The 25,264-nt window shown below is 47.9% G+C and overlaps 1 protein-coding gene across 4 annotated transcripts in view; it reads left to right on the top strand.

The window, feature by feature from the left end:
* Positions 1–12,827, top strand: part of LRRFIP2 (LRR binding FLII interacting protein 2) — a 171,216-nt gene extending 158,389 nt beyond the window's left edge. For all 4 annotated transcript variants that reach the window (XM_068121705.2, XM_068121707.2, XM_068121706.2 and 1 more), the window contains one exon: positions 9,638–12,827. In XM_068121705.2, coding sequence (XP_067977806.1) covers positions 9,638–9,748 — 111 coding nt within the window. In that variant the 3' untranslated portion in view covers positions 9,749–12,827. The remainder of the gene's footprint in view (positions 1–9,637) is intronic.
* Positions 12,828–25,264: the final 12,437 nt, after the last annotated feature.

Genomic DNA, 25,264 nt, shown 5'->3' on the forward strand with positions numbered 1-25,264 from the left:
GAACGGCCTCCGGCCACCTGGTGGTCCTGTCCACCATGGTGAGCAGGTGTGTGAACCCCCGTGACGGGGTAGGGGGCCCACCAGATCCACGTTGACGTGGTCGAAACGTCGTTCGGGCACGTTGAAAGGTGCCAGCGGGGCCTGGGTGTGTCGGTGGACCTTGGCCCGTTGGCAGGCCGTGCAGGTGCTGGTCCAATCGCGGACGTCCCGACGAAGGCCGTGCCAGACGAATCGCGCCGACACCAGCTTCTGGGAAGCTTTCCGGCCCGGGTGGGAAAGGCCGTGGTGGGAGGCGAAGATGCGGCGTTGCCAGGTGACGGGCACGATGGGGCGAGGCTGGCCTTGGGAGACGTCGCAGAGCAGGACAGTGTCCGCGAAGGGGATGTCGGCCAGGCGGAGGCCCGTGTCCGCCGCCCGGAGGGCTTGCACCGTGGTGTCGGTGGTTTGGTCCGCCGCCATAAGCGCAAAGTCCACGCCCAGGTGGACCGCGTTCGCGCTGGCCCGGGAAAGACAGTCGGCCACGGCGTTGTTTTTGCCGGCGACGTGCCGGATGTCCGTGGTAAACTCCGACACGTCGGAGAGGTGGCGCTGTTGGCGGGCCGACCACGGCTCCGTGACCTTGGCCATGGCGTAAACCAACGGCTTGTGGTCGACGAACGCCGTGAAAGGTCGGCCCTCCAGGAGGTGGCGGAAATGGCGGACGGCCAGGTGTAGACCGAGGAGCTCCCGGTCAAACGTGCTGTATTTGAGCTCGTTCGGCCGGAGCTGCCGGCTGAAAAAAGCGAGTGGCTGCCAAACCCCGTTCACCTATTGCTCATGTACGGCGCCCACCGCGTAGTCGGAGGCATCCGTGGTGAGGGCGATGGGAGCGTTGAGCACCGGGTGAGCGAGCAGTGTTGCGTCGGCGTGGGCCTGCTTTGAGCTTTGGAAGGCCGCATCCATTGCTGCGGACCAGGCGATGTCGTGCTTGGCCGGCTTGCCCCGGAGGGCATCGTAGAGGGGCCGCATGAGTTGAGCAGCGCGGGGCACGAAGCGGTGATAAAAATTCACCATTCCCAGGAATTCCTGCAGGGCCTTTATGGTGCGGGGACGCGGGAACGTGGTGATGGCCTCGACCTTGGTTGGCAGCGGCACGGCCCCGTTCTTGGTGATGTGGTGGCCCAAAAAATCAACGGCCGTCGTGCCGAAGTGGCATTTGGCCGGGTTGACGATGAGGCCGTGCTCGCTGAGGCGCCCGAACAGTGTTCGGAGGTGGAGGAGGTGCTCGGCCCGGGACGTGCTGGCGACGAGGATGTCGTCCAGGTAAACGAAAAGGAATGGCAGGTCACGCAGCACGCCGTCCATCAAGCGCTGGAACGCCTGAGCCGCGTTCTTGAGACCAAACGGCATCCGCAAGAATTCGAATAAGCCGAACGGCGTGATGACTGCCGTTTTAGGGACGTCGGCCGCCCTGACAGGTACCTGGTGATATCCCCGTATGAGATCAATTTTCGAAAAAATGACCCGTCCCGCCAGACGGGCGGAGAAGTCTTGGATATGCGGGATCGGGTACCTGTCGGGGGTGGTAGCGTCATTGAGACGGCGGTAGTCGCCACACGGGCGCCATCCACCCCCCGGCTTTGGCACGATGTGCAGTGGCGAGGCCCACGCGCTATCGGAGCGCCGCACGATGCCGAGGTGCTCCAACGCATCGAATTTGGCCTTCGCCACGGCGAGCTTGGCTGGGTCGAGGCGGCGGGCCCTGGCGTAGACCGGTGGGCCCGTGGTTGGTATGTGGTGCTCGATCCCATGCCGTACTGCGACGGCCAAAAACGTCGGCCGCGTGAGGGCCGGGAACTCCGTGAGCAGGCGAGCAAACTCGTTCGCCGCCGGGACGGCGCATGCCAGCTCGGTCGGCGCGGAGCTGCTCAATGTGCATACCAGGGAGCTGAAGGTTTCGGCGTTGATTAAACGACGCCGTTGGACGTCCACCAGCAGTCCGTGTGCGCAGAGGAAGTCGGCGCCTAGCAGAGCCATGGGCACGTTTGCGGTTACAAACGTCCAAGCAAAGCGTTGGCCGCCGAAGCAGAGGGTGACGTTGCGCGGGCCGAAGGTGCGGATGGTCGATCCGTTGGCCGCAACCAAGGAGGGGCCACAAACCGCGGATTGCCTGTCCTGGTCAGAGGCGGGTATGACGCTCAGTTGGGCGCCGGTGTCGCACAGGAAGCGCCGTCCGGATGCTTTATCCGTGAAACAGTAAGTTGCCCGTGTGGCCGGCGCTCATGGCTGGTAATGAACGCCGGCCCGGCCGTTTCCCGGCCTGCCGAAGGTGCACGGGGGTCGGCATGTCCGGGCCTTCTGTCCGAACCTGGCATGATAGTAACACCACGCTTGGTCAGGTGGAGGCCGCGGTCGTCGTGCTGGAGGTGGTCGGCTCGGTGTAGCGGCCGCCAATTGCGTCGGCAGTTCGGTCGTCGACCGTGCCGGGTGCTCGGGCGCCATGGGTGTTGCGTCGGACGGCGGTGGGTCCCATGTCGCCGCTGCGATGCGCTGTCCTGCGGCGGAGATCTTGTCGGCTTCTCTGGCAAGGGCCCGGGGATCTGTGATCGTCGTGCTTGCCAGGGCGAGGCGTACCGGGTTAGGCAGCTGACGGAGGAACAGCTCCCGGAACAGGAATGCCGGAGAGTGCTCGCCGAGCAGTGAAAGCATGTAGTCCATTAGCTCGGAAGGGCGCGTGTCGCCGAGCTCGGGCAGGTCGAGCAGGCGCCGTGCGCGTTCCGCCGATGGGAGGGCGAAAGCGTCGAGGAGAAGCTTCTTAATCGCGCCGTATTTGTCAGCGGCTGGCGGGCTCTCGAGGAGGCTCAGGGCGCGGGCCGCGGTGGCCGAACCGAGCGCTGCTACCACATGGTGGAAGCGGGTGTCGTCGGCCGTGATGCCTCGCAGGGCGAACAGGGAATCCGCCTGTGCGAACCAAACCGCCGCGTGAGCCTCCCAGAAGGTAGGCATTTTAAGGGCGACTGCCGTGTCCATGTCGGTAGGTCACCAATGAAGGAGCTGGGGCTCCCATGTCGATCGGAAGAATGGACGCGACAAAAAGCTGGAATTCATCCGAGTTGCTTTAATCAAACCAAACACTCAGGCACTCTGAAAAGCCCGTTTATCGGGCAGCAATATATATACATATTATCCCGGAGCGTTTGCCCAGGAAAGGCGAGAGGGGGCGTGGCCCAGCGTCCTGGCTGCGGCCTGGCAAGTTGATGGCGAACCTGCCCGGGCATGCCCGGGCGTCCCGACCGAGGCCTGGCAAGTTGAGCGCGGGCCTGCCCGGGCGTCCTGGACGAGCCCGGCATGGTGATCGCTCCGCGTCCTTGATAGGTGCAAGGCGATTGTGAAAACCCAGCGGTAGCCGCTACATGATATATTTTAACTTCCAGTACGTTTGCGGTCACTACAAAGGGATTAGTGTTACGATTAGATTTACTATAATATTAACGTTACGTTTTCATTATTTCGAAAATGATATTACTATCAAAAAACGAGGCTAATTCCCTACTTCCGCGATTATTAGTCCCCTACCGGTGTACACCGGAGGGGACTATCGGTTTGCACTCTGTCCGTCTGTCAGGCCGTCAGTCCGTCACGCAAAGAACAGTTTTCCGGACTTTTTTTCTAAACACTTAATGTTAATGATTTCAAACTTGGCACATGGTTTCCTCATGATAAGTTACAGATCAAGTTCGAACTTCACGACGGTTCGATCATTTTTGACAAAGTTATGGCACTTTGTTTATTCTAGAGTTCTCCTCAAGCTGCACCGCGCGCCCTCAGCCTCGTCTCGCGAACGTCAAAAGCACCACACAGCGCACGCTTTCGTGAGGGGCAGAGCCAAGCCGAGCAACATATATATATATATATATATATATATATATATATATATATATATATATATATATATATATATATATATATATATATATATATATATATATATATATACACATCGATCATTGATCGTGAACCGGAAAATATAATAAATTACTGATATTTAGCGACTCGAAAGGTTCTTTATCAACAACTCATTTTCTCGTGCTTCTGCTGACCTGTCTGCAAGGTGTATAAATCGAAGTCCCGAGTGCGAATCACAGGTGAGCCCGTCCTGAGGTAATTAGCGATTGGGAACGATTCAGAACCTGTGGGTAAATAACCCTTTGGTAATTTCCCCAACAGTTTCCCGGACGACAGACTGCCGGTAGGGGACATGTATTGCAACGCAATCTATCTATAATTCCAGCAATCTCTGTGTGTGTGTGTGTGTGTGTGTGTGTGTGTCTGTGTGTCTGTGTGTGTGTTTGTCTGTGACCGCTGTTTCTCGACAACAACGGGTCCGATATACTTGCAACTTGCCAGGTATATTGCTGGGGACCCGAGGATGTGCCTTTTCAAGGTTTGAAATTAATCGGACAAGTAGTTACCGAGCTATGTCCAAAAAACGATTCAACCAATCAGAGAGCAGCGAGCTATCACGTGTGCCGAACGTGGCGAACAGACTCTGCCTCGGACGGCACATTTGAGAGCGTATTCATTTATTTCACAACTATGTTGGCGCTATGTTGGCGTTAAACTATGTTTTAAAACTAATAAAAACTAATTTGCGATTCTTTCGCTTTCCTGCGCGTTTGGGCACGCTATGGCGATTTCTTTACCAAACTCCGCAAGCCGTTCGCTTTGGACCAAACCATTTCATGTAAATAGAGGGGGGGGATTGTCACCGTACTCGCAAGCCGTTCGCTTTGGACCAAACCATTTCATGTAAATAGAGGGGGGGGATATAATTTTAGATATAGATATAGTACGGGCATGCCCTAGTACTCACAATGCTTGTTAATATTAGTGCCGAACACCGCTCATCATTCATCATGAACCATACACCGCTTCAATCCATTAACTTTCCATTTATCACGACATTGGGATTAAAGTGTTATGGTTATATTTACTATATTATTATTATTATTACGATAATAATATCGTACGAGTACTATATTATTATTATTATTACGAAAACGCTACTACTGAAACGATATACTACTGTATTAATAAACCTGGGCTTAATTTGTCTGAAGCGGTCCAAAGATGAGGCATAACGCCAAATGCCGACACGTACCATACCGTATTGTTGGAAGAGCCGTAACGCCGATGCTTTCGATATTTGATGGTCATTTCAACAATCGGTTTGTTTGTGTTTCACACTGAATGAAAAAGGCAAAGGTAGAGCATGGCGATTGTGATATATGACAGGTTCGACGATATGTTCGGCATAAACAGTATATAAATCAAAATAGCGGTGTGTGGCGATTCAGCAGCCGCACCGCCGTAATGACATCAGACATAATCACATCACCCTGTCATGTGACCAGATCCTCAGCTCTGATTGGTATACGTTTGAGGGGACATATATACAGTCACGTGAAAAAGTAAGTACACCCCATGTAAAGTTTTGACTTTTTCAACATATTTCAACACACAGCTATTTGATCTTCATTTCAACAATATTGAGAGATAAAGGTGATATAATATAACAAATATCATGAAACATTTACATTTTGTAGTCCATTGTATAATTTAAATAAACATAAATGCAAATTTCGCATGTGGAAAAAGTAAGTACACCCCTACATTTGTCACTACTTCAAATACCTAAAATTTGAATCAGGTGCAAATGATTAGAACATCGTGAGAGAGGATCTTGGAGGAACCTGTCTTATTTAAACCTCAGACATTTAGTTTGGTTTGCTCTTTGTTGTTGAAGTGTGCGGCGTCACCATGCCGAGATCAAAAGAGCTCTCTGAGGCCTTCAGAAAGAAGGTTATAGATGCCTACAAGTCTGGGAAGGGATTTAAAAAGATATCCAAACAATTTGAAATCTATCATTCGACTGTCCGGAAGATCATCTACAAGTGGAGAAGATTCCAAACAACTGCCAACTTGTTCAGGCCAGGCCGCCCCAGCAAGTTCAGCCTGAGAGCAGACCGCAAGATGCTGAAAGAAGTCTCTAAGAACCCCAGAATGTCATCAGGGGACCTACAGGTAGCTCTTGCCACTGTTGATGTCAAAGTGCACGAGTCTACCATTAGAAAGAGGCTGCACAAATTTGATCTACATGGGAGGTGTGCCAGGAGGAAACCTTTGCTGTCCAGAACGAACATCAGGGCAAGACTAAAGTTTGCCAATGAACACTGAGGCAAAGACCAGCACTTCTGGAACAATGTGCTCTGGACAGACGAGTCAAAGGTAGAGCTATTTGGCCACAGTACCAGAAATCATGTTTGGCGAAAACCAGACAGCATTTGACCACAAGAACCTGATACCAACTGTAAAGCATGGTGGTGGAAATGTTGTGGTTTGGGGCAGCTTTGCTGCATCAGGGCCTGGGCAGCTCACCATCATATAATCCACTATGAATTCTTCATTGTACCAGAGGGTGCTACAAGATAATGTGAGGCCATCTGTCGGAAAGTTGAAGCTCAACCGAAGGTAGACCTTGCAACATGACAATGACCCTAAACATACCAGTAAATCCACCAAGGAATGGCTGAAAAGAAAGAAATGGGGGGTTCTGGAATGGCCAAGTCAAAGCCCGGATCTAAATCCCATCGAGATGTTGTGGGGGGATTTGAAACGAGCTGTGCATGCAAGAAACCCCTCAAACATCGCACAGCTGAAAGAATTCTGCATGGAGGAGTGGGCAAAAATTTCTCCCAGTCGATGTCAGAGACTGGTAGACAGTTATAAGAAACGCCTACTTGAGGTTGTTTCTGTCAAAGGGGGCAATGCCTCCTATTAGAGCCAAGGGTGTACTTACTTTTTCCACATGTGAAATTTGCATTTATGTTTATTTAAATTATACAATGGACTACAAAATGTAAATGTTTCATGATATTTGTTGTATTATATCACCTTTATCTATAAATATTGTTGAAATGAAGATCAAATAGCTATATGTTGAAAAAGTCAAAACTTTACATGGGGTTTACTCACTTTTACATGTGACTGTGTGTGTGTGTGTGTGTGTGTGTGTGTGTGTGTGTGTGTGTGTGTGTGTGTGTGTGTGTGTGTGTGTGTGTGTGTGTGTGTGTGTGTGTGTGTGTGTGTGTGTGTGTGTGTGTGTGTGTGTGTGTGTGTATGTATGTATGTATGTATGTGTATATATATATATATATATATATGTATATTGTTATGAATTTTGGGTAGGGCATAGATAAATCTGCGTCGGTATTATGCTCCGGCTGTCGTGATAGGGAATCCTCACCTGTAGTAAGTGCTGTCTAGCCCGTATGTCGGATAAGTTGGATATTTGTCCCCGCCGCAAGGGGGTGGGGCTTGGTAACTAGATTTAGGGCATAAGGATAAGATTCCGTTGTGTGTCGTTCCCTCTGTTATCATACCTGTGTGTCCCGTATGGCAACACATCACATACATTAGTTAGCCCCATTAGCGCACACATTAATAAATACTCCCCCCCCCCCACCCCCCACAATGACTGACCAGAAGAACAAACAGGAAGTGGCCGCGCACAGCGCCGGCATGAAGACAGACCGCGCAAAGGCAGGCCGGGAACCACGCCCAGGAAGGCTCGTGACTGGCCGGGGGGAGGGGCGAGCAACAACCAGAGCACCGATTGGAGAGGAAGGAAGATGAAGGACATGTGACACTGATTGGCCACCACCATTGACGTAACACCAAAGGCCCAAAGTGCTCGGCCAGTCGGGGAGGAGGGCGTGAAAGATGCGTAAGAAGCGAAGCGCTGATTGGAAGAAAAGGTTCGGATGACGTCAGAGCGGCCCGGACAAGATACTTGGAGTGGCGGACATTTTGTCTCTTTGGTCCGGACGTTGGTGGTGAACGGTTGTGTGCCGACAGCTTCTTCCTTCTTCTCTCTTTGCCTCTGCCTCTCCTCCCTTCTTGCCTTTGGACTTTGGTGGAGAGATGGAGCGCCGACGATTCTCTTCACCTGCGTTCACATACTAACAACGAGCGAGGCTTGCGGTTGGGGCGCTGACGATCCTCCTTCACTGCGTTCATGCACGAGATCGGACGAGCGATCGCGTGGGCACGCCGAGGGCTGCTCCGCGCCAACGACCAGGCAGTTCCCGCCAACACCAGCGCTGCATCGGACGAACGCGCATGATCCCTGACGATTCTTGACGAACCGCAAAGATAAGGCAGCACAAACGCAAACACAACGGTTTCTTTCATTTATCCTTCCATTTGGCCTGTTGTTGAAGTCTGTGAGTGGGATCCCAACCTAGATTTAGTTTTTATCGTCGCGTTTCCTTGTCCCGATAGTTATTGTAAATAAACCCTTTTATTATTTTCCCTTTCTATTTGTGTGAGTGTTCGTGTGAGTTTAATCACTTTGCAGGGACCGTCAGGTAAATCTCGCCGCTTCTTCTTCTTTCCTTTTTCCATGGAGTGAAATCCGCCATTGACCCGAACGCCTCAAGTAAGCTCGATTGCTATCCGTGATTTCCCGGTCTTAACCGAGGGGAATGGCACGACAATAGAAAGAACCACCTTTAGAGGCCATTTTTGTACATACAATAAATGTACAATATATGGACAATATATGTCCATATATAATTAAACTGAAATGAAGGAGTCCCTGGAGCAAAGACCGACATCTTTGGACAGACCGATTGAGTTAACCAATTACGTCATGCCATTTTTTGCTTCGCGTGTGCACGGGGTAATTATGCTTCAGCAAGGTCTCAAATGATCTCTTTCTGTTCAATACTTGTGGAAGTTTTCCTCTGTAACGGCGTGGAGTACGCTCGACAGGTACACTCAGAATTGCGATATTGTTTGGCATACGGATGCTTCTGGGTCCTCCTTGTGGAGACGAGGCTCGTGCATTGGCGGTTTCATGAAGCTTGGCAGATGAGAGTTGCGTTTTGTTCCTGGAAGGACATTTTCTAACATTGTAAATTATTTTGAAGTCTCTTTGAGCCACCATTATTGAAACAGAATTGAAGTAGAGTTGTAGGATCCTTGCTCTTTTGGTATTCATCCACTTGTCCATGTTTGTAAATATGTAAATCATGTAAATGTAAATCTTACACGAGTCCTTTATAATCTGGAATAGAAAAAAAATGATTAGCATTGCTTATTGTTTTACTATAATATAGCCTGGTGTTGGCTTAGTGGTTAGGGTGTTGGCTTGGGATCCTCGGATCCTGGGTTCGAATCCCGGTCGATCGCTGAATTAACGCCAGGGGGGTTGACTCAGTCTGTCATCCTTCCGAGGTCGGCAAATTGAGTACCAGTTCACTGGTAATTCCCTGAGTGTCGCAAGAGTCGACTAACAGGGTTGGTGGCAGGAAGGGCATCCGACCATAAAAAAACATTGCCTCAAAAAGGGGACCATGGTGCCCGAAAAAGGCCAACTGCAGGGAAAAATGGCCTCTAAAGGTGGTTATTGTTTTACTATAATATATTGTGTGTGTGTGTGTGTGTGTGTGTGTGTGTGTGTGTGTGTGTGCTGGTGTGTGCTGGTGTGTGTGCACATACAGTACATATGTATATATCATCTTTAGGATAAGCTAGCTAGTATGGGAAAAGGTTAATTTCTTCCAAGTGCGAGTCTCTGTTCATCTTACCCCAGCTTCGTAGCGTTCAAGACCGAGTTGAGGAGCTGGAAATCACCAATGGCCAGCTGAACAAGCGAATGGAGAAAATGCGTGCCAACCGCAACCTGGCTGCCGCACAGGACTAGCCGCCACAGAGCGGTCTACCCTTGGGACACCGTTTGAGTTGACCTTCGTCACGTTCCCTCCTCGCCTTAAACTCTTTCCCTTTCCCTCTCCCTCTCCCTCTCCGTCTGCCTCTGCCTCTGCCTCTCCCTCTCTCGCAATTGCTTTGCTTTTTGCAAAAGGGCACCGAAAGGTTTTTATTGTTTTTGGTTGTGCTTGCTCGGTGGTGTCCATTTTGCATCGTTTTAGCGTTGTTCGAGTCCTACATGATGATTGAATTGCCAAGTGTAAGCAACGCACTTTAAAAGTGTTTGATTATCTTTGCCTGTTTATTATTTGTTTCAGGGTTGCGCCGCAAACACCGCCTTTGCCTGGACCCGCCATAGCGAGGCAATTGATTGTTTTGGGTAATTCTGGATGAGCCAGTTTATTTTATTTTATTTTTTGGGGGGTTCTGATCTCTTTGCGTTACAAATGCTTGTTATCCTTGCCCGGTTTATGAATCGGATTTTCACCAAAATATTTTGGGAGAAATATAATTATTTTTCTGGAAAAGGCTTTTTTTGCACTTCTTTTTTTAGGGTTTATTTTTAAGGGGAATAACTTTCATTAGCATTGCTTGTTGAATGGAGTTTTCCAAATCCATGCGATGCACGGCATCAAGCTGAACGAATTAATCCCCAAATCCATAATTTAATGGTGGGAAAGGAATGTGAGGGATTCTGGGGGCGAGAGGATGGTTGTAGCTCCACATTCGGCTTCAGGTCCTACGAATACCTGGAGATCGTATGCAGGTCAGCCATGTTTCCAGTATCGAAATGAATTGTTGAGCATGTTGGAGTTGTAAACGCAAGGGAAAGATCTTCAGTTTAAGAAGCAGATCTAGTTACACAGTTATGATTGCTCCAATACCCATGAGGCTGATTTTAAAGATTTTAATTGCAGCTTTCCCCATTGGCACAATGTCAGTCGACTATTTTAACGTAGCTGCTTACTCTGAATGTAGGTTCTTCAGGTGCCAAGTTTGAGTCCATTTTGTCTTGTTTATCGCTTCCACGCACAAGCAGGACAGGAAAGTCTCAATTTCTCCGCCATTATCCTTGCGACTTGTCCCTCTCCGTTTACTCCAACTGTCACCCCCTGGTTGTTACCATGACATTGTGCGGGAATGAAAGACCTCGCACAGCGCTGGCTGCTTGCTTCCGACTGCGTCATGAGGATCTCGACATCATCTTTGTGGATATCCAATGGTCTCAATTTCTCCGCCATTATCCTTGCGACTTGTCCCTCTCCGTTTACTCCAACTGTCACGCCCTGGTTGTTACCATGACATTGTGTGGGAATGAAAGACCTCGCACAGCGCTGGCTGCTTGCTTCCGACTGCGTCATGAGGATCTCGACATCATCTTTGTGGATATCCAATGGTCTCAATTTCTCCGCCATTATCCTTGCGACTTGTCCCTCTCCGTTTACTCCAACTGTCACCCCCAGGTTGTTACCATACATTGTGTGGGAATGAAAGACCTCGCACAGCGCTGGCTGCTTGCTTTCGACTGCGTCATGAGGATCTCGACATCATCTTTGTGGATATCCAATGGTCTCAATTTCTCCGCCATTATCCTTGCGACTTGTCCCTCTCCGTTTACTCCAACTGTCACCCCCTGGTTGTTACCATACATTGTGTGGGAATGAAAGACCTCGCACAGCGCTGGCTGCTTGCTTTCGACTGCGTCATGAGGATCTCGACATCATCTTTGTGGATATCCAATGGTCTCAATTTCTCCGCCATTATCCTTGCGACTTGTCCCTCTCCGTTTATTCCAACTGCCACCCCCTGGTTGTTACCATGACATTGTGTGGGAATGAAAGACCTCGCACAGCGCTGGCTGCTTGCTTCCGACTGCGTCATGAGGATCTCGACATCATCTTTGTGGATATCCAATGGTCGAGGCACGTTTACGAGTATCCTGCCAACACCGGCCTTTCCATATGCCACTTGTTGACCACTCGTTTCTAAGACCTATGCATTGACGTGTGGCTCTTTCCTGAATTGTGGTCTTGTTTGATACAGTAACTGTTTCGAACTCGGCTTCTCTCCCTAACAAGGCCCTTGATGAAGTAATCGTCGTTTGATGAGAATTTTGCTCGCACCCGTCACAAATACCATGGCATTCTTGCTTTGTTTGTTCTTGAGATATGGTCTTGATAGACCTCAGATTCCAGCAGCTCCTTGCGGATGTATGAAGAGTTTCAAGTCTTTGCATGAAATGATTCGGATCTTCCAGAAGAGGAATTGCCGTGGGAGACCGTGGACCTGTGTGTGTGTCAAATTGGTCTTGCACCATCTCCTGCCTCCACCTGGGGCTCACCAAATCCAATATGTTTGTGCATGGCACCCTGTTGTCCATCTGTTTGTACACTTCCTTCATCATGGAGTGTGAATGGTGGATGTTGAAAATTGAGACACCTGTTTGATTGCACATGATCCTGCACTTATCCACCAAGAAAACGTGTACCTGTATCAAGTTAACGTTAAACTCGTGAGATTTCAAGCACAACTACCGTAAAGGCGCCGGATATGTATCCAATGTGGTGATTTGCCGACGCTACTTATGCAATGCTGGTTTTGCTTTACTTTGCCGACGGTCCTGGTCACGGCACAGGAGTTGGATGCAAGCACAGGTGCCTTTGTTTCGATACTTCATCCTGACCTGTACGTACCTGGTCTTTCCGCCGTCGGGCCACGAGCACACAACAACCGTCACTTGATGCACTCCATCTGAAGTTGACATTTATCAGCAAAATAAACTTCTTTCCCCTCCAAAGAGGCCTTTTGGTGTAGGCCAATTGAAAATGGGACGGCCATGTTAGTTGCAGGTGAGGTACTCATGGAATCTTTCATTGTGTACATATTGTTGGAATTGCTGTGGCATGAATATTTTTATTTTTTTCGACTCTCCCCTCTCCTCCTCCTCCCCCCACCCCCCCCCCTAGAATTAAAATTGCGTGGTGATCAGTAAATGAGTGTGACTGCTTGGGGGGGTTTGTGGGGTGGGATTGCGTGGGGGAAAATAAATATTCTCAGAACCTGTTGTCCTCCAATGAGAATGGATTGAGCTTTTTCTGTTTTTCCTTTTTGTGAACTGTTCGATTTTGTTTTGCATTTGGAACATTTCATATAACTAGCAGAGCCCCGGGGTTCATCGTGTAATGTAAAATATGACTTCAAGGCCTCAAGTCTTCTCCCTCCCCCACTCACTCCCACCTCACAAGCCCAAAGTCCTCAACCTTCACCACTCGAAGCTGTTAAACCCCCTCCCCCACCACAACTACTCAACCCCCACACCACCGAAAATGCTCAATCCTCTCCAAAGCCTCTACTTCCCCCTCCCAATTCTGTCCCATCTTTATTTCCCCCACCCCCCCCCCATCCCCCAAAGTCCTCACCCTTCTCCTCCCAACCCGAAGACGCCAATTCCCCCCCACACTCCAAGCCTTCCACCCCCCTTCCCTCCCCCACCACAACTACTCAACCCCCACACCACCGAAAATGCTCAATCCTCTCCAAAGCCTCTACTTCCCCCTCCCAATTCTGTCCCATCTTTATTTCCCCCACCCCCCCCCCATCCCCCAAAGTCCTCACCCTTCTCCTCCCAACCCGAAGACGCCAATTCCCCCCCACACTCCAAGCCTTCCACCCCCCTTCCCTCCCCCACCACAACTACTCAACCCCCACACCACCGAAAATGCTCAATCCTCTCCAAAGCCTCTACTTCCCCCTCCCAATTCTGTCCCATCTTTATTTCCCCCCCCCCCCATCCCCCAAAGTCCTCACCCTTCTCCCCCCAACCCAAAGACGCCAATTCCCCCCCACACTCCAAGCCTTCCACCCCCCTTCCCTCCCCCACCACAACTACTCAACCCCCACACCACCGAAAATGCTCAATCCTCTCCAAAGCCTTTACTTCCCCCTCCCAATTCTGTCCCATCTTTATTTCCCCCCCCCCCCATCCTCCAAAGTCCTCACCCTTCTCCTCCCAACCCGAAGACGCCAATTCCCCCCCACACTCCAAGCCTTCCACCCCCCTTCCCACCACTACCACAACTTCTCAACCCGACTCCCTTCCACCAAAAGTCTTTAACCTCCCAACTCTGTCCCATCTTTGCTCTCCCATCCCAACCCCAACTGAGTCCTCTCCTCCTCACCCTCCTCCCACTCGTAAAAACAAACGAGCGTTACGTCATGGAAACAGCGGAACATCCCAGCCAACACAACACCGTTGGGCCAACGTTGGCATTTGGTCAGCTGGTTGCAAGCACATTGATGACGTCAGGGTGACGTTGCTTATTGGTTGCAAACGCGTCTTTTCCAACGTTGCTTAGCAGTTGCAAACGCGACGCTATTTTCCAACGTTGGACCAACATTGTCCCACGATCTGTTCCCTTCACGTGTGATAACATTGACATCAATGACAAGTTTTGAAGGAAAGAACAATTTTCATGATATCCACCTGGAGGTTTAGCAGTGAGGTCCTGAAGTGGATGAAAAACTTCAAACCTTAAAAAGAAGCAACTCTCAAAGTTCCTCAAGTTATGGAACAACTTTTCTCCGCAGCTGTAATAGAGGGGAAGCAGGGTCGGCGTCATGGGGGGGGGGCATTCGCGGGCCATGCCCCCCCCCCCAAATGTTATTGTGCCCCTCTCCCCTACCCGCAGGCCAAGTCTTTGGCGCCAAACTTTGCGTTTTATTAATTGTCGCACCGCGGAGCGAAAGGGGGACTATGGTTTTCCCCTGCGTACGTGCGTGCGTGCGTAAGCGAAGGACCGCATTCGAATTTGGTGTGTGGGTGCAGCCCACGTCAAAATCCAAGATGGCCGCCGCCATGTATGTCTGACGCCATGTATGTCTGAACCTTGTGAGCGAAATATCTTGAAAAATAAACGAACTACTAACTTCTAATCTGGTGTGTGGGTGTATCTCGGCATAAGGAAAAACGCTATTGAAAATTGGGTCGCCACGTCAAAATCCAAGATGGTCGCCTTGCGTCTTCCACTTTGTCAACTCACATCACTTCAACGACGGGGGACCGAGACGTAACGCATGTTAATTTATATTTCTCATATTAAAAGTGAAAATCTTTTCGCTAAATGAAATAAAAATAAGAAAAGAAAAAAACACCCTGTTGGTCATATTTGCATCAGGTCACATTTGAGGAAGTCGTGTGCTCATTGACGAGGAGTTTAATACGGTGTGGGACATGGCCACGGCCGCCAGCGCATCACTGAGACCCGCGATCCCCAAACGGAGACGCTAAGCGAACACAAATATGGATGAGTATGTCGTTATGGGAACTACAGGACACAGGGATGACGTGTCTGGCGGCTCCGCCCCCATCAAGCTGATTGACAGTCATAGCCACGCCTACCCCGGTCCTATTCTTTAACATAGGAATGTCGTTTTCTGTACTTTTCGAGGAATCCTTTCAAGCTACGATAATTATAATACCAAAGGATGTTGCAGGAAGTAAACCTCTGTCGGATGGGAGCAGAATCATTGACATTGATAGAGGCAGCTCAGAAATATGCCGTCTGAAGAAGATTATTATTATAATGAACAAGAACATGAATCCACCCCAGATCGGGTTTGAGCGAGCTCGTTTTTTTGCTTTTGTTTTGCTTTTGCCTTGGTCTGGAGAACTGAAAAGTGATCCCCACCTAGACAATCACCTGAACAGACCAGGTAGGCTCTCATATGTAGCCTCAGTGAGTTTTTAAATAAGACAACCCAACTTTAGTTTTGTATAGCAGATGGGAGCGACATTTTCTTCCACGCCATCCCGACATAGAGAGTACTAGCGTAGGCCTACTCTCTGATTACAACTCACTAGTCTTGAACACATAGTAATGTTTATCTAGGCTAATTGTGATGGTTTAACAGAACTTCAGAGACTGCACTACAACACTATTCAGTGCTTGGAGAGATGGATCACAGATTCAGCGAGCGGAACTCACACTTGGCTGGTGCACTTGTTGCACTGAATCCAGAAAGCGATACATTTCTTGATGTAAAGACTGAAGCATATTATGGACCTGTCACGATCGCCTATAATTGAGACAGAGTACGAAGTTGCTAAACAGTTTTTCAGCTCACAAAAACAATCACAGCCAATCGAGGGGGATCGGACGACACAGCACATGCTCTCAAAGTACCACACACATCTGATCGGAATGCCCAGTGTACTGACTGCTTTCAACATGCCTCAACATTTGGCGCCTCCACAGCAATGTGCGACAATTCATTCTCCACTCTGAGAAACGTATTTTCGGACCACAGACACGCAATGCTCCACAAAAGAAAGGCCCAGTTGGTTCAGCCAGCGTTTGAGAGGGACCTAACCCGAAAATGCACAACTGAGTGGAAGGACACCATTCTTAGGAGGTTCAGCACCAACACTCGCCGCCTGCAACTCTTCTGCAGGTAAGCCATGCGTTTAATTCACTTCATGATGCCAGCCTTGGCTTTCATGATTATTACGCAAAATGTTGAATGATTTTTGGGTCTGTCTGCATTTATTCGGTAAGAGTGGAGTATATAGTCTATTTCAAATGATGGTCCAAGACGCGCACAGTGAAATGGTCCAGTGAGTGAAAGAGTGAGAGACAGAGACGTGGCTTGCACGTAGGCTACATTTTGTGCAGAGTGGGGGCACAGTGCAGTGCAGTGTGTGTGTGTGTGTGTGTGTGTGTGTGTGTGTGTGTGTGTGTGTGTGTGTGTGTGTGTGTGCGTGTGTGCGCGCAAGAGAGAGACTTTGCAGCATGTTTTTAAATTGTAACTGGGTTGGTGTGTTGATTGTTGACGGCAAACTCTTATTATCAAGCATTTCCATCATAGATTGAGTTCTCGAACGGCAGTTTGTGCCCCCCCGCCATTACCCTAATGCCCCCCGATTAGATTTGTTCTGATGCCGACTCTGGGGAAAGCAGAGGCCACACTGCCAAACGACACTCAGAAGAGATGGTGTCACAAGTCGGTAACGAACAACCAGGTGTCAGCGCAAGCCATTGCAACTCACATGGCATTCCTTGTGAAGCGACAGAATGAAAGAGAAGCCAAAGTTGGATGGACACACTTCATCCAGACACACAGCAAAGTCTCACCTGAGATGACCATCATTGGCCACATGCCAAGTGTCCAGGCCCCTGCCCATGAATTGGACACACTGAATACAGCGAGTGGCTCTGAGATACCACAGGTTGCACGAAAGATTGGGCAGCATCATGTTGTGCTTACAGTGGAGAAAGCATTGCACTGCAAGCTCATGGAACTGAAATGGGCAAAGGAGAAGTATCAGGCCTTTGTAATTGTCAGACTTGGTGGCCTGCACACATCATTGAACTTTCTCAAAGTCATTGGCAGGTATGTCCAATCATCTGTAATCCTGGAGGTATGGACCAACAGCAACACGCTTGGACTCAGAACAGCAGGCCAGTCGTATGCAAGAGGAATGAGGACACGCACGCTGACTCTTCAGGACATGTGGAGAATTCTTCTTCCTGAGGTTCTGAAATACATTGCAATCAAGAACCCAGATCTGAGGCAAGAAATTATTTCCTGGTGTTGGTTAATGTGGTTCCACCATCTTGTATCCCAACTGATGTGGTTCCTTTAACATGTTCCACTATCATGTAACCCAGCTGATGTGGTTCCTTTAACATGTTCCACCATCATGTAACCTAGCTGATGTTGTTCCCTTAACATGTTCCACCATCTTGTATCCCAGCTGATGTGGTTCCTTTAACATGTTCCACCATCATGTAACCCAGCTGATGTGGTTCCTTTAACATGTTCTACCATCATGTAACCTAGCTGATATGGTTCCTTTAACATGTTTCACCATCATGTAACCCAGCTGAGATGGTTCCTTTAACATGTTCCACCATCATGTAACCCAGCTGATGTGGTTTCTTTAACATGTTCCACGATCCTGTAACCCAGCTGATGTGGTTCCTTTAACATGTTCCACGATCCTGTAACCCAGCTGATGTGGTTCCTTTAACATGCTCCACCATCATGTAACCCAGCTGACGTGGTTCCTTTAACAAGTTCCACCATCCTGTAACCCAGCTGATGTGGTTCCTTTAACATGTTCCACCATCATGTAACCCAGCTGACGTGGTTCCTTTAACATGTTCCACGATCCTGTAACCCAGCTGATGTGGTTCCTTTAACATGTTCCACGATCCTGTAACCCAGCTGATGTGGTTCCTTTAACATGTTCCACCATCATGTAACCCAGCTGATGTGGTTCCTTTAACATGTTCCACGATCATGTAACCCAGCTGATGTGGTTCCCTTAACATGTTCCACCATCCTGTAACCCAGCTGATGTGGTTCCTTTAACATGTTCCACCATCCTGTAACCCAGCTGATGTGGTTCCTTTAACATGTTTCACCATCATGTAACCCAGCTGATATGGTTCCTTTAACATGTTCCACCATCCTGTAACCCAGCTGATGTGGTTCCTTTAACATGTTCCACGATCTTGTAACCCAGCTGATGTTGTTCCCTTAACATGTTCCACCATCTTGTATCCCAGCTGATGTGGTTCCTTTAACATGTTCCACCATGATGTAACCCAGCTGATGTGGTTCCTTTAAGATGTTCTACCATCATGTAACCTAGCTGATATGGTTCATTTAACATGTTCCACCATCATGTAACCCAGCTGACGTGGTTCCTTTAACATGTTCCACGATCCTGTAACCCAGCTGATGTGGTTCCTTTAACATGTTCCACGATCCTGTAACCCAGCTGATGTGGTTCCTTTAACATGTTCCACGATCCTGTAACCCAGCTGATGTGGTTCCTTTAACATGTTCCACCATCATGTAACCCAGCTGATGTGGTTCCTTTAACATGCTCCACCATCATGTAACCCAGCTGACGTGGTTCCTTTACCAAGTTCCACGACCATGTAACCCAGCTGATATGGTTCCTTTCACCTGTTCCACCATCATGTAACCCAGCTGACGTGGTTCCTTTAACAAGTTCCACCACCATGTAACCCAGCTGATATGGTTCCTTTAACATGTTCCACCATCATGTAACCCCCTGCTGATATGGTTCCTTTAACATTTTCCACCATCATGTAACCCAGCTGACGTGGTTCCTGTAACATGTTCCACGATCTTGTAACCCAGCTGTTTTGGTTCCTTTAACATGTCCCACGATCCTGTAACCCAGCTGATGTGGTTCCTTTAACATGTTCCACCATCATGTAACCCAGCTGATATGGTTCCTTTAACATGTTCCACCATCATGTAACCCAGCTGATGTGGTTCCTTTAACATGTTCCACGATCCTGTAACCCAGCTGATATGGTTCCTTTAACATGTTCCACCATCATGTAACCCAGCTGATATGGTTCCTTTAACATGTTCCACCATCCTATACCCCAGCTGATGTGGTTCCTTTAACATGTTCCACCATCCTTTAACCCAGCTGATGTGGTTCCTTTAACATGTTTCACCATCATGTAACCCAGCTGATGTGGTTCCTTTAACATGTTCCACCATCATGTAACCCAGCTGATGTGGTTCCTTTAAAATGTTCCACCATCATGTAACCCAGCTGATGTGGTTCCTTTAACATGTTCCACCATCATGTAACCCAGCTGATGTGGTTCCTTTAACATGTTCCACCATCATGTAACCCAGCCAATGTGGTTCCTTTAACATGTTCCACCATCATGTAACCCAGCTGATGTGGTTCCTTTAACATGTTCCACCATCATGTAACCCAGCTGATGTGGTTCCTGTAACATGTTCCACCATCATGTAACCCAGCTGATGTGGTTCCTTTAACATGTTCCACCATCATGTAACCCAGCTGATGTGGTTCCTTTAACATGTTCCACCATCATGTAACCCCAGCTGATGTGGTTCCTTTAACATGTTCCACCATCATGCAACCCAGCTGATGTGGTTCCTTTAACATGTTCCACCATCATGCAACCCAGCTGATGTGGTTCCTTTAACATGTTCCACCATCATGTAACCCAGCTGATGTGGTTCCTTTAACATGTTCCACCATCATGTAACTTAGCTGATGTGGTTCCTTTAAAATGTTCCACCATCATGTAACCCAGCTGATGTGGTTCCTTTAACATGTTCCACCATCATGTAACCCAGCTGATGTAGTTCCTTTAACATGTTCCACCATCATGTAACCCAGCTGATGTGGTTCCTTTAACATGTTCCACCATCATGTAACCCAGCTGATGTGGTTCCTTTAACATGTTCCACGATCATGTAACCCAGCTGATGTGGTTCCTGTAACATGTTCCACCATCATGTAACCCAGCTGATGTGGTTCCTGTAACATGTTCCACCATCATGTAACCCAGCTGATGTGGTTCCTTTAACATGTTCCACCATCATGTAACCTAGCTGATGTGGTTCCTTTAACATGTTCCACCATCATGTAACCCAGCTGATGTGGTTCCTTTAACATGTTCCACCATCATGTAACCCAGCTGATGTGGTTCCTTTAACATGTTCCACCATCATGCAACCCAGCTGATGTGGTTCCTTTAACATGTTCCACCATCCTGTAACCCAGCTGATATGGTTCCTTCAACATGTTCCACCATCATGTAACCCAGCTGATGTGGTTCCTTTAACATGTTCCATCATCATGTAACCCAGCTGATGTGGTTCCTTTAACATGTTCCACCATCATGTAACCCAGCTGACGTGGTTTCTGTAACATGTTCCACGATCTTGTAACCCAGCTGTTGTGGTTCCTTTAACATGTTCCACGATCCTGTAACCCAGCTGATGTGGTTCCTTTAACATGTTCCACCATCATGTAACCCAGCTGATATGGTTCCTTTAACATGTTCCACCATCATGTAACCCAGCTGATGTAGTTCCTTTAACATGTTCCACCATCATGTAACCCAGCTGATGTGGTTCCTTTAACATGTTCCACCATCATGTAAGCCAGCTGATGTGGTTCCTTTAACATGTTCCACGATCATGTAACCCAGCTGATGTGGTTCCTGTAACATGTTCCACCATCATGTTACCCAGCTGATGTGGTTCCTTTAACATGTTCCACCATCATGTAACCCAGCTGATGTGGTTCCTTTAACATGTTCCACCATCATGTAACCCAGCTGATGTGGTTCCTTTAACATGTTCCACCATCATGTAACCCAGCTGATGTGGTTCCTTTAACATGTTCCACCATCATGCAACCCAGCTGATGTGGTTCCTTTAACATGTTCCACCATCCTGTAACCCAGCTGATATGGTTCCTTCAACATGTTCCACCATCATGTAACCCAGCTGATGTGGTTCCTTTAACATGTTGCACCATCATGTAACCCAGCTGATGTGGTTCCTTTAACATGTTCCACGATCTTGTAACCCAGCTGACGTGGTTCCTGTAACATGTTCCACGATCTTGTAACCCAGCTGTTGTGGTTCCTTTAACATGTTCCACGATCCTTTAACCCAGCTGATATAGTTCCTTTAACATGTTCCACCATCATGTAACCCAGCTGATATGGTTCCTTTAACATGTTCCACCATCATGTAACCCAGCTGATATGGTTCCTTTAACATGTTCCACCATCATGTAACCCAGCTGATGTGGTTCCTTTAACATGTTCCACCATCATGTAACTCAGCTGAGGTGGTTCCTGTAACATGTTCCACGATCTTGTAACCCAGCTGTTGTGGTTCCTTTAACATGTTCCACGATCCTGTAACCCAGCTGATGTGGTTCCTTTAACATGTTCCACCATCCTGTAACCCAGCAGATATGGTTCCTTTAATATGTTCCACCATCATGTAACCCAGCTGATATGGTTCCTTTAACATGTTCCACCATCATGTATCCCAGCTGATATGGTTCCTTTAACATGTTCCACCATCATGTAACCCAGCTGATATGGTTCCTTTAACATGTTCCACCATCATGTAACCCAGCTGATGTGGTTCCTTTAACATGTTCCACCATCATGTAACTCAGCTGACGTGGTTCCTGTAACTTGTTCCATGATCTTGTAACCCAGCTGTTGTGGTTCCTTTAACATGTTCCACGATCCTGTAACCCAGCTGATGTGGTTCCTTTAACATGTTCCACCATCCTGTAACCCAGCTGATATGGTTCCTTTAACATGTTCCACCATCATGTAACCCAGCTGATGTGGTTCCTTTAACATGTTCCACCATCATGTAACCCAGCTGATGTGGTTCCTTTAACATGTTCCACCATCATGTAACCCAGCTGATGTGGTTCCTTTAACATGTTCCACCATCATGTAACCCAGCTGATGTGGTTCCTTTAACATGTTCCACCATCATGTAACCCAGCTGATGTGGTTCCTTTAACATGTTCCACCATCATGTAACCCAGCTGATGTGGTTCCTTTAACATGTTCCACCATCATGCAACCCAGCTGATGTGGTTCCTTCAACATGTTCCACCATCCTGGAACCCAGCTGATGTGGTTCCTTTAACATGTTCCACCATCATGTAACCCAGCTGACGTGGTTCCTGTAACATGTTCCACGATCTTGTAACCCAGCTGACGTGGTTCCTTTAACATGTTCCACGATCCTGTAACCCAGCTGATGTGGTTCCTTTAACATGTTCCACCATCCTGTAACCCAGCTGATGTGGTTCCTTTAACATGTTCCACCATCATGTAACCCAGCTGATGTGGTTCCTTCAACATGTTCCACCATCCTGGAACCCAGCTGATGTGGTTCCCTTAACATGTTCCACCATCTTGTATCCCAGCTGATGTGGTTCCTTCAACATGTTCCACCATCCTGGAACCCAGCTGATGTGGTTCCCTTAACATGTTCCACCATCTTGTATCCCAGCTGATGTGGTTCCTTTAACATGTTCCACCATCCTGTAACCCAGCTGATGTGGTTCCTTTAACATGTTCCACCATCCTGTAACCCAGCTGATGTGGTTCCTTTAACATGTTCCACCATCATGTAACCCAGCTGATGTGGTTCCTTTAACATGTTCTACCATCATGTAACCTAGCTGATATGGTTCCTTTAACATGTTCCACCATCATGTAACACAGCTGATGTGGTTCCTTTAACATGTTCCACCATCATGTAACCCAGCTGATGTGGTTCCTTTAACATGTTCCACCATCATGCAACCCAGCTGATGTGGTTCCTTTAACATGTTCCACCATCCTGTAACCCAGCTGATATGGTTCCTTCAACATGTTCCACCATCATGTAACCCAGCTGATGTGGTTCCTTTAACATGTTCCACCATCATGTAACCCAGCTGATGTGGTTCCTTTAACATGTTCCACCATCATGCAACCCAGCTGATGTGGTTCCTTCAACATGTTCCACCATCCTGGAACCCAGCTGATATGGTTCCTGTAACATGTTCCACCATCATGTAACCCAGCTGATGTGGTTCCTTTAACATGTTCCACCATCATGTAACTCAGCTGATGTGGTTCCTTTAACATGTTCCACCATCATGTAACCCAGCTGACGTGGTTCCTGTAACATGTTCCACGATCTTGTAACCCAGCTGTTGTGGTTCCTTTAACATGTTCCACGATCCTGTAACCCAGCTGATGTGGTTCCTTTAACATGTTCCACCATCCTGTAACCCAGCTGATATGGTTCCTTTAATATGTTCCACCATCCTGTAACCCAGCTGATGTGGTTCCTTTAACATGTTCCACCATCCTGTAACCCAGCTGATATGGTTCCTTTAATATGTTCCACCATCATGTAACCCAGCTGACGTGGTTCCTGTAACATGTTCCACGATCTTGTAACCCAGCTGTTGTGGTTCCTTTAACATGTTCCACGATCCTGTAACCCAGCTGATATGGTTCCTTTAACATGTTCCACCATCATGTAACGCATCTGATATGGTTCCTTTAATATGTTCCACCATCATGTAACCCAGCTGATGTGGTTCCTTTAACATGTTTCACCATCCTGTACCCCAGCTGATGTGGTTCCTTTAACATGTTTCACCATCATGCATAATATCCAGCGTGGATCCCTGGAGCTCGTCACTCAATCCAATCATAATTCATGTACTCCAAAAAATGAAGAAGAGTTTGGAAGGGTTTGATGAATCTGTGATACGCGTTATCAATACATATGCTTCAGCAACAGCTTCCCCATCCCATCCACATTGAATGGAGCTGAAGGATTCAAGGAAAGCGAGAAGGGCCTCATACATTACATTGAATACCTGTAATGCGGTAAACTTATCAATCCACCTGGTTTTGCAGACCATTTTGAATTTAGACTTCCAAATATGTTAAGTTTTGTCCATTTCAGAGTTTATTGATCTCATTACATATATTATAAACACCTCATTACAAGTGAAACTCTCCTGCTTCTCCTGCCAAACCACTGGGCCGATCCAGGTGAAACTTGGCAGGAAGGTTCCGCTCCTGACTGGTAACGGTGATTGCAAAGCTCGTTCTGCTCACGTGACTTTATGTAGATCAAAATGGCGGACTTGGTAAATTCCTTCAAAAATCTTCTTCTTCAGACAAGTCAAAGTGTTACCAAATTTGAGTTACAACGTTAGGCCAGGGAAGGGATGTCAAATTGCAGAAGTCATGTCGATCACGTGACCGAAAGTTAGTCAAAATGAGCTTCGTTAAATTTTGGGAAAAACGTGTAAATTCCTTGAAAAATCTTCTCTCGACCCACCAGTCAGTATGCTATTAAATTTGGGTTACACCATTAGGCCAGGGCCCATATAGGCCACAGGTGCAGTGGTTCAATTTTTTACCCATTCCAGGCCGAATTTTTACCTGCATGTGACAGAATTGGTGCAGCACACTTTAAACTTTCAAAAACGATGCATGCAAGCTTGTAGGTGGGTAGGCGTTCAGGTGTGCCAAGGAAGGACTTCGCACGACGGAGGATGCCCAGTCGGCGACTGGCTTTGGAGGCCAAATTTGACACGTAGTTTTCCCAAGAAAGATCATGGCAGATAGTGAGACCCAAAAGCTTGAGCGACAGAACTTCTTGGAGAGGATTGTTCAGAAAGTGGATGGGAAGGTTGTCCAGTCGATCTTTTCGGAGAGACAAAGTAAGAGTGTGAGATTTGTCAGGATTGAAAGACATGTTCCAGGTGTTTGACCAATTTGTGATTTTTTTTCAAGGTTTGAAGAGAGGGAAGAGGCTGAATCCTGCCTGTCTGAAGGATTAGGGATGTGTCGTCATAGAGTAGAGTCAACAGACATAACAAGGTGCCCACAGGTATTCACAGACATAACAAGGTGCTCACATGTATTCACAAAGACAGGTATTAACAAACACAAGGTGCTCACATGTATTATCAGACCTGACAAAGTGATGACAGATATTCAGACATAAGGCACTCACAGGTATTCACAGACATAACAAGGAACTCATAGGTATTCACAAACACAGGTATTCACATTCCTGACAAAGTGATAACTGGTATTCACAGACATAACAAGGTGTTCACAGGTATTCACAG

Source organism: Myxine glutinosa, chromosome 7 (genome assembly GCF_964187855.1).
Source record: "Myxine glutinosa chromosome 7, kmMyxGlut1.1, whole genome shotgun sequence".
NCBI lineage: Eukaryota > Metazoa > Chordata > Myxini > Myxiniformes > Myxinidae > Myxine > Myxine glutinosa.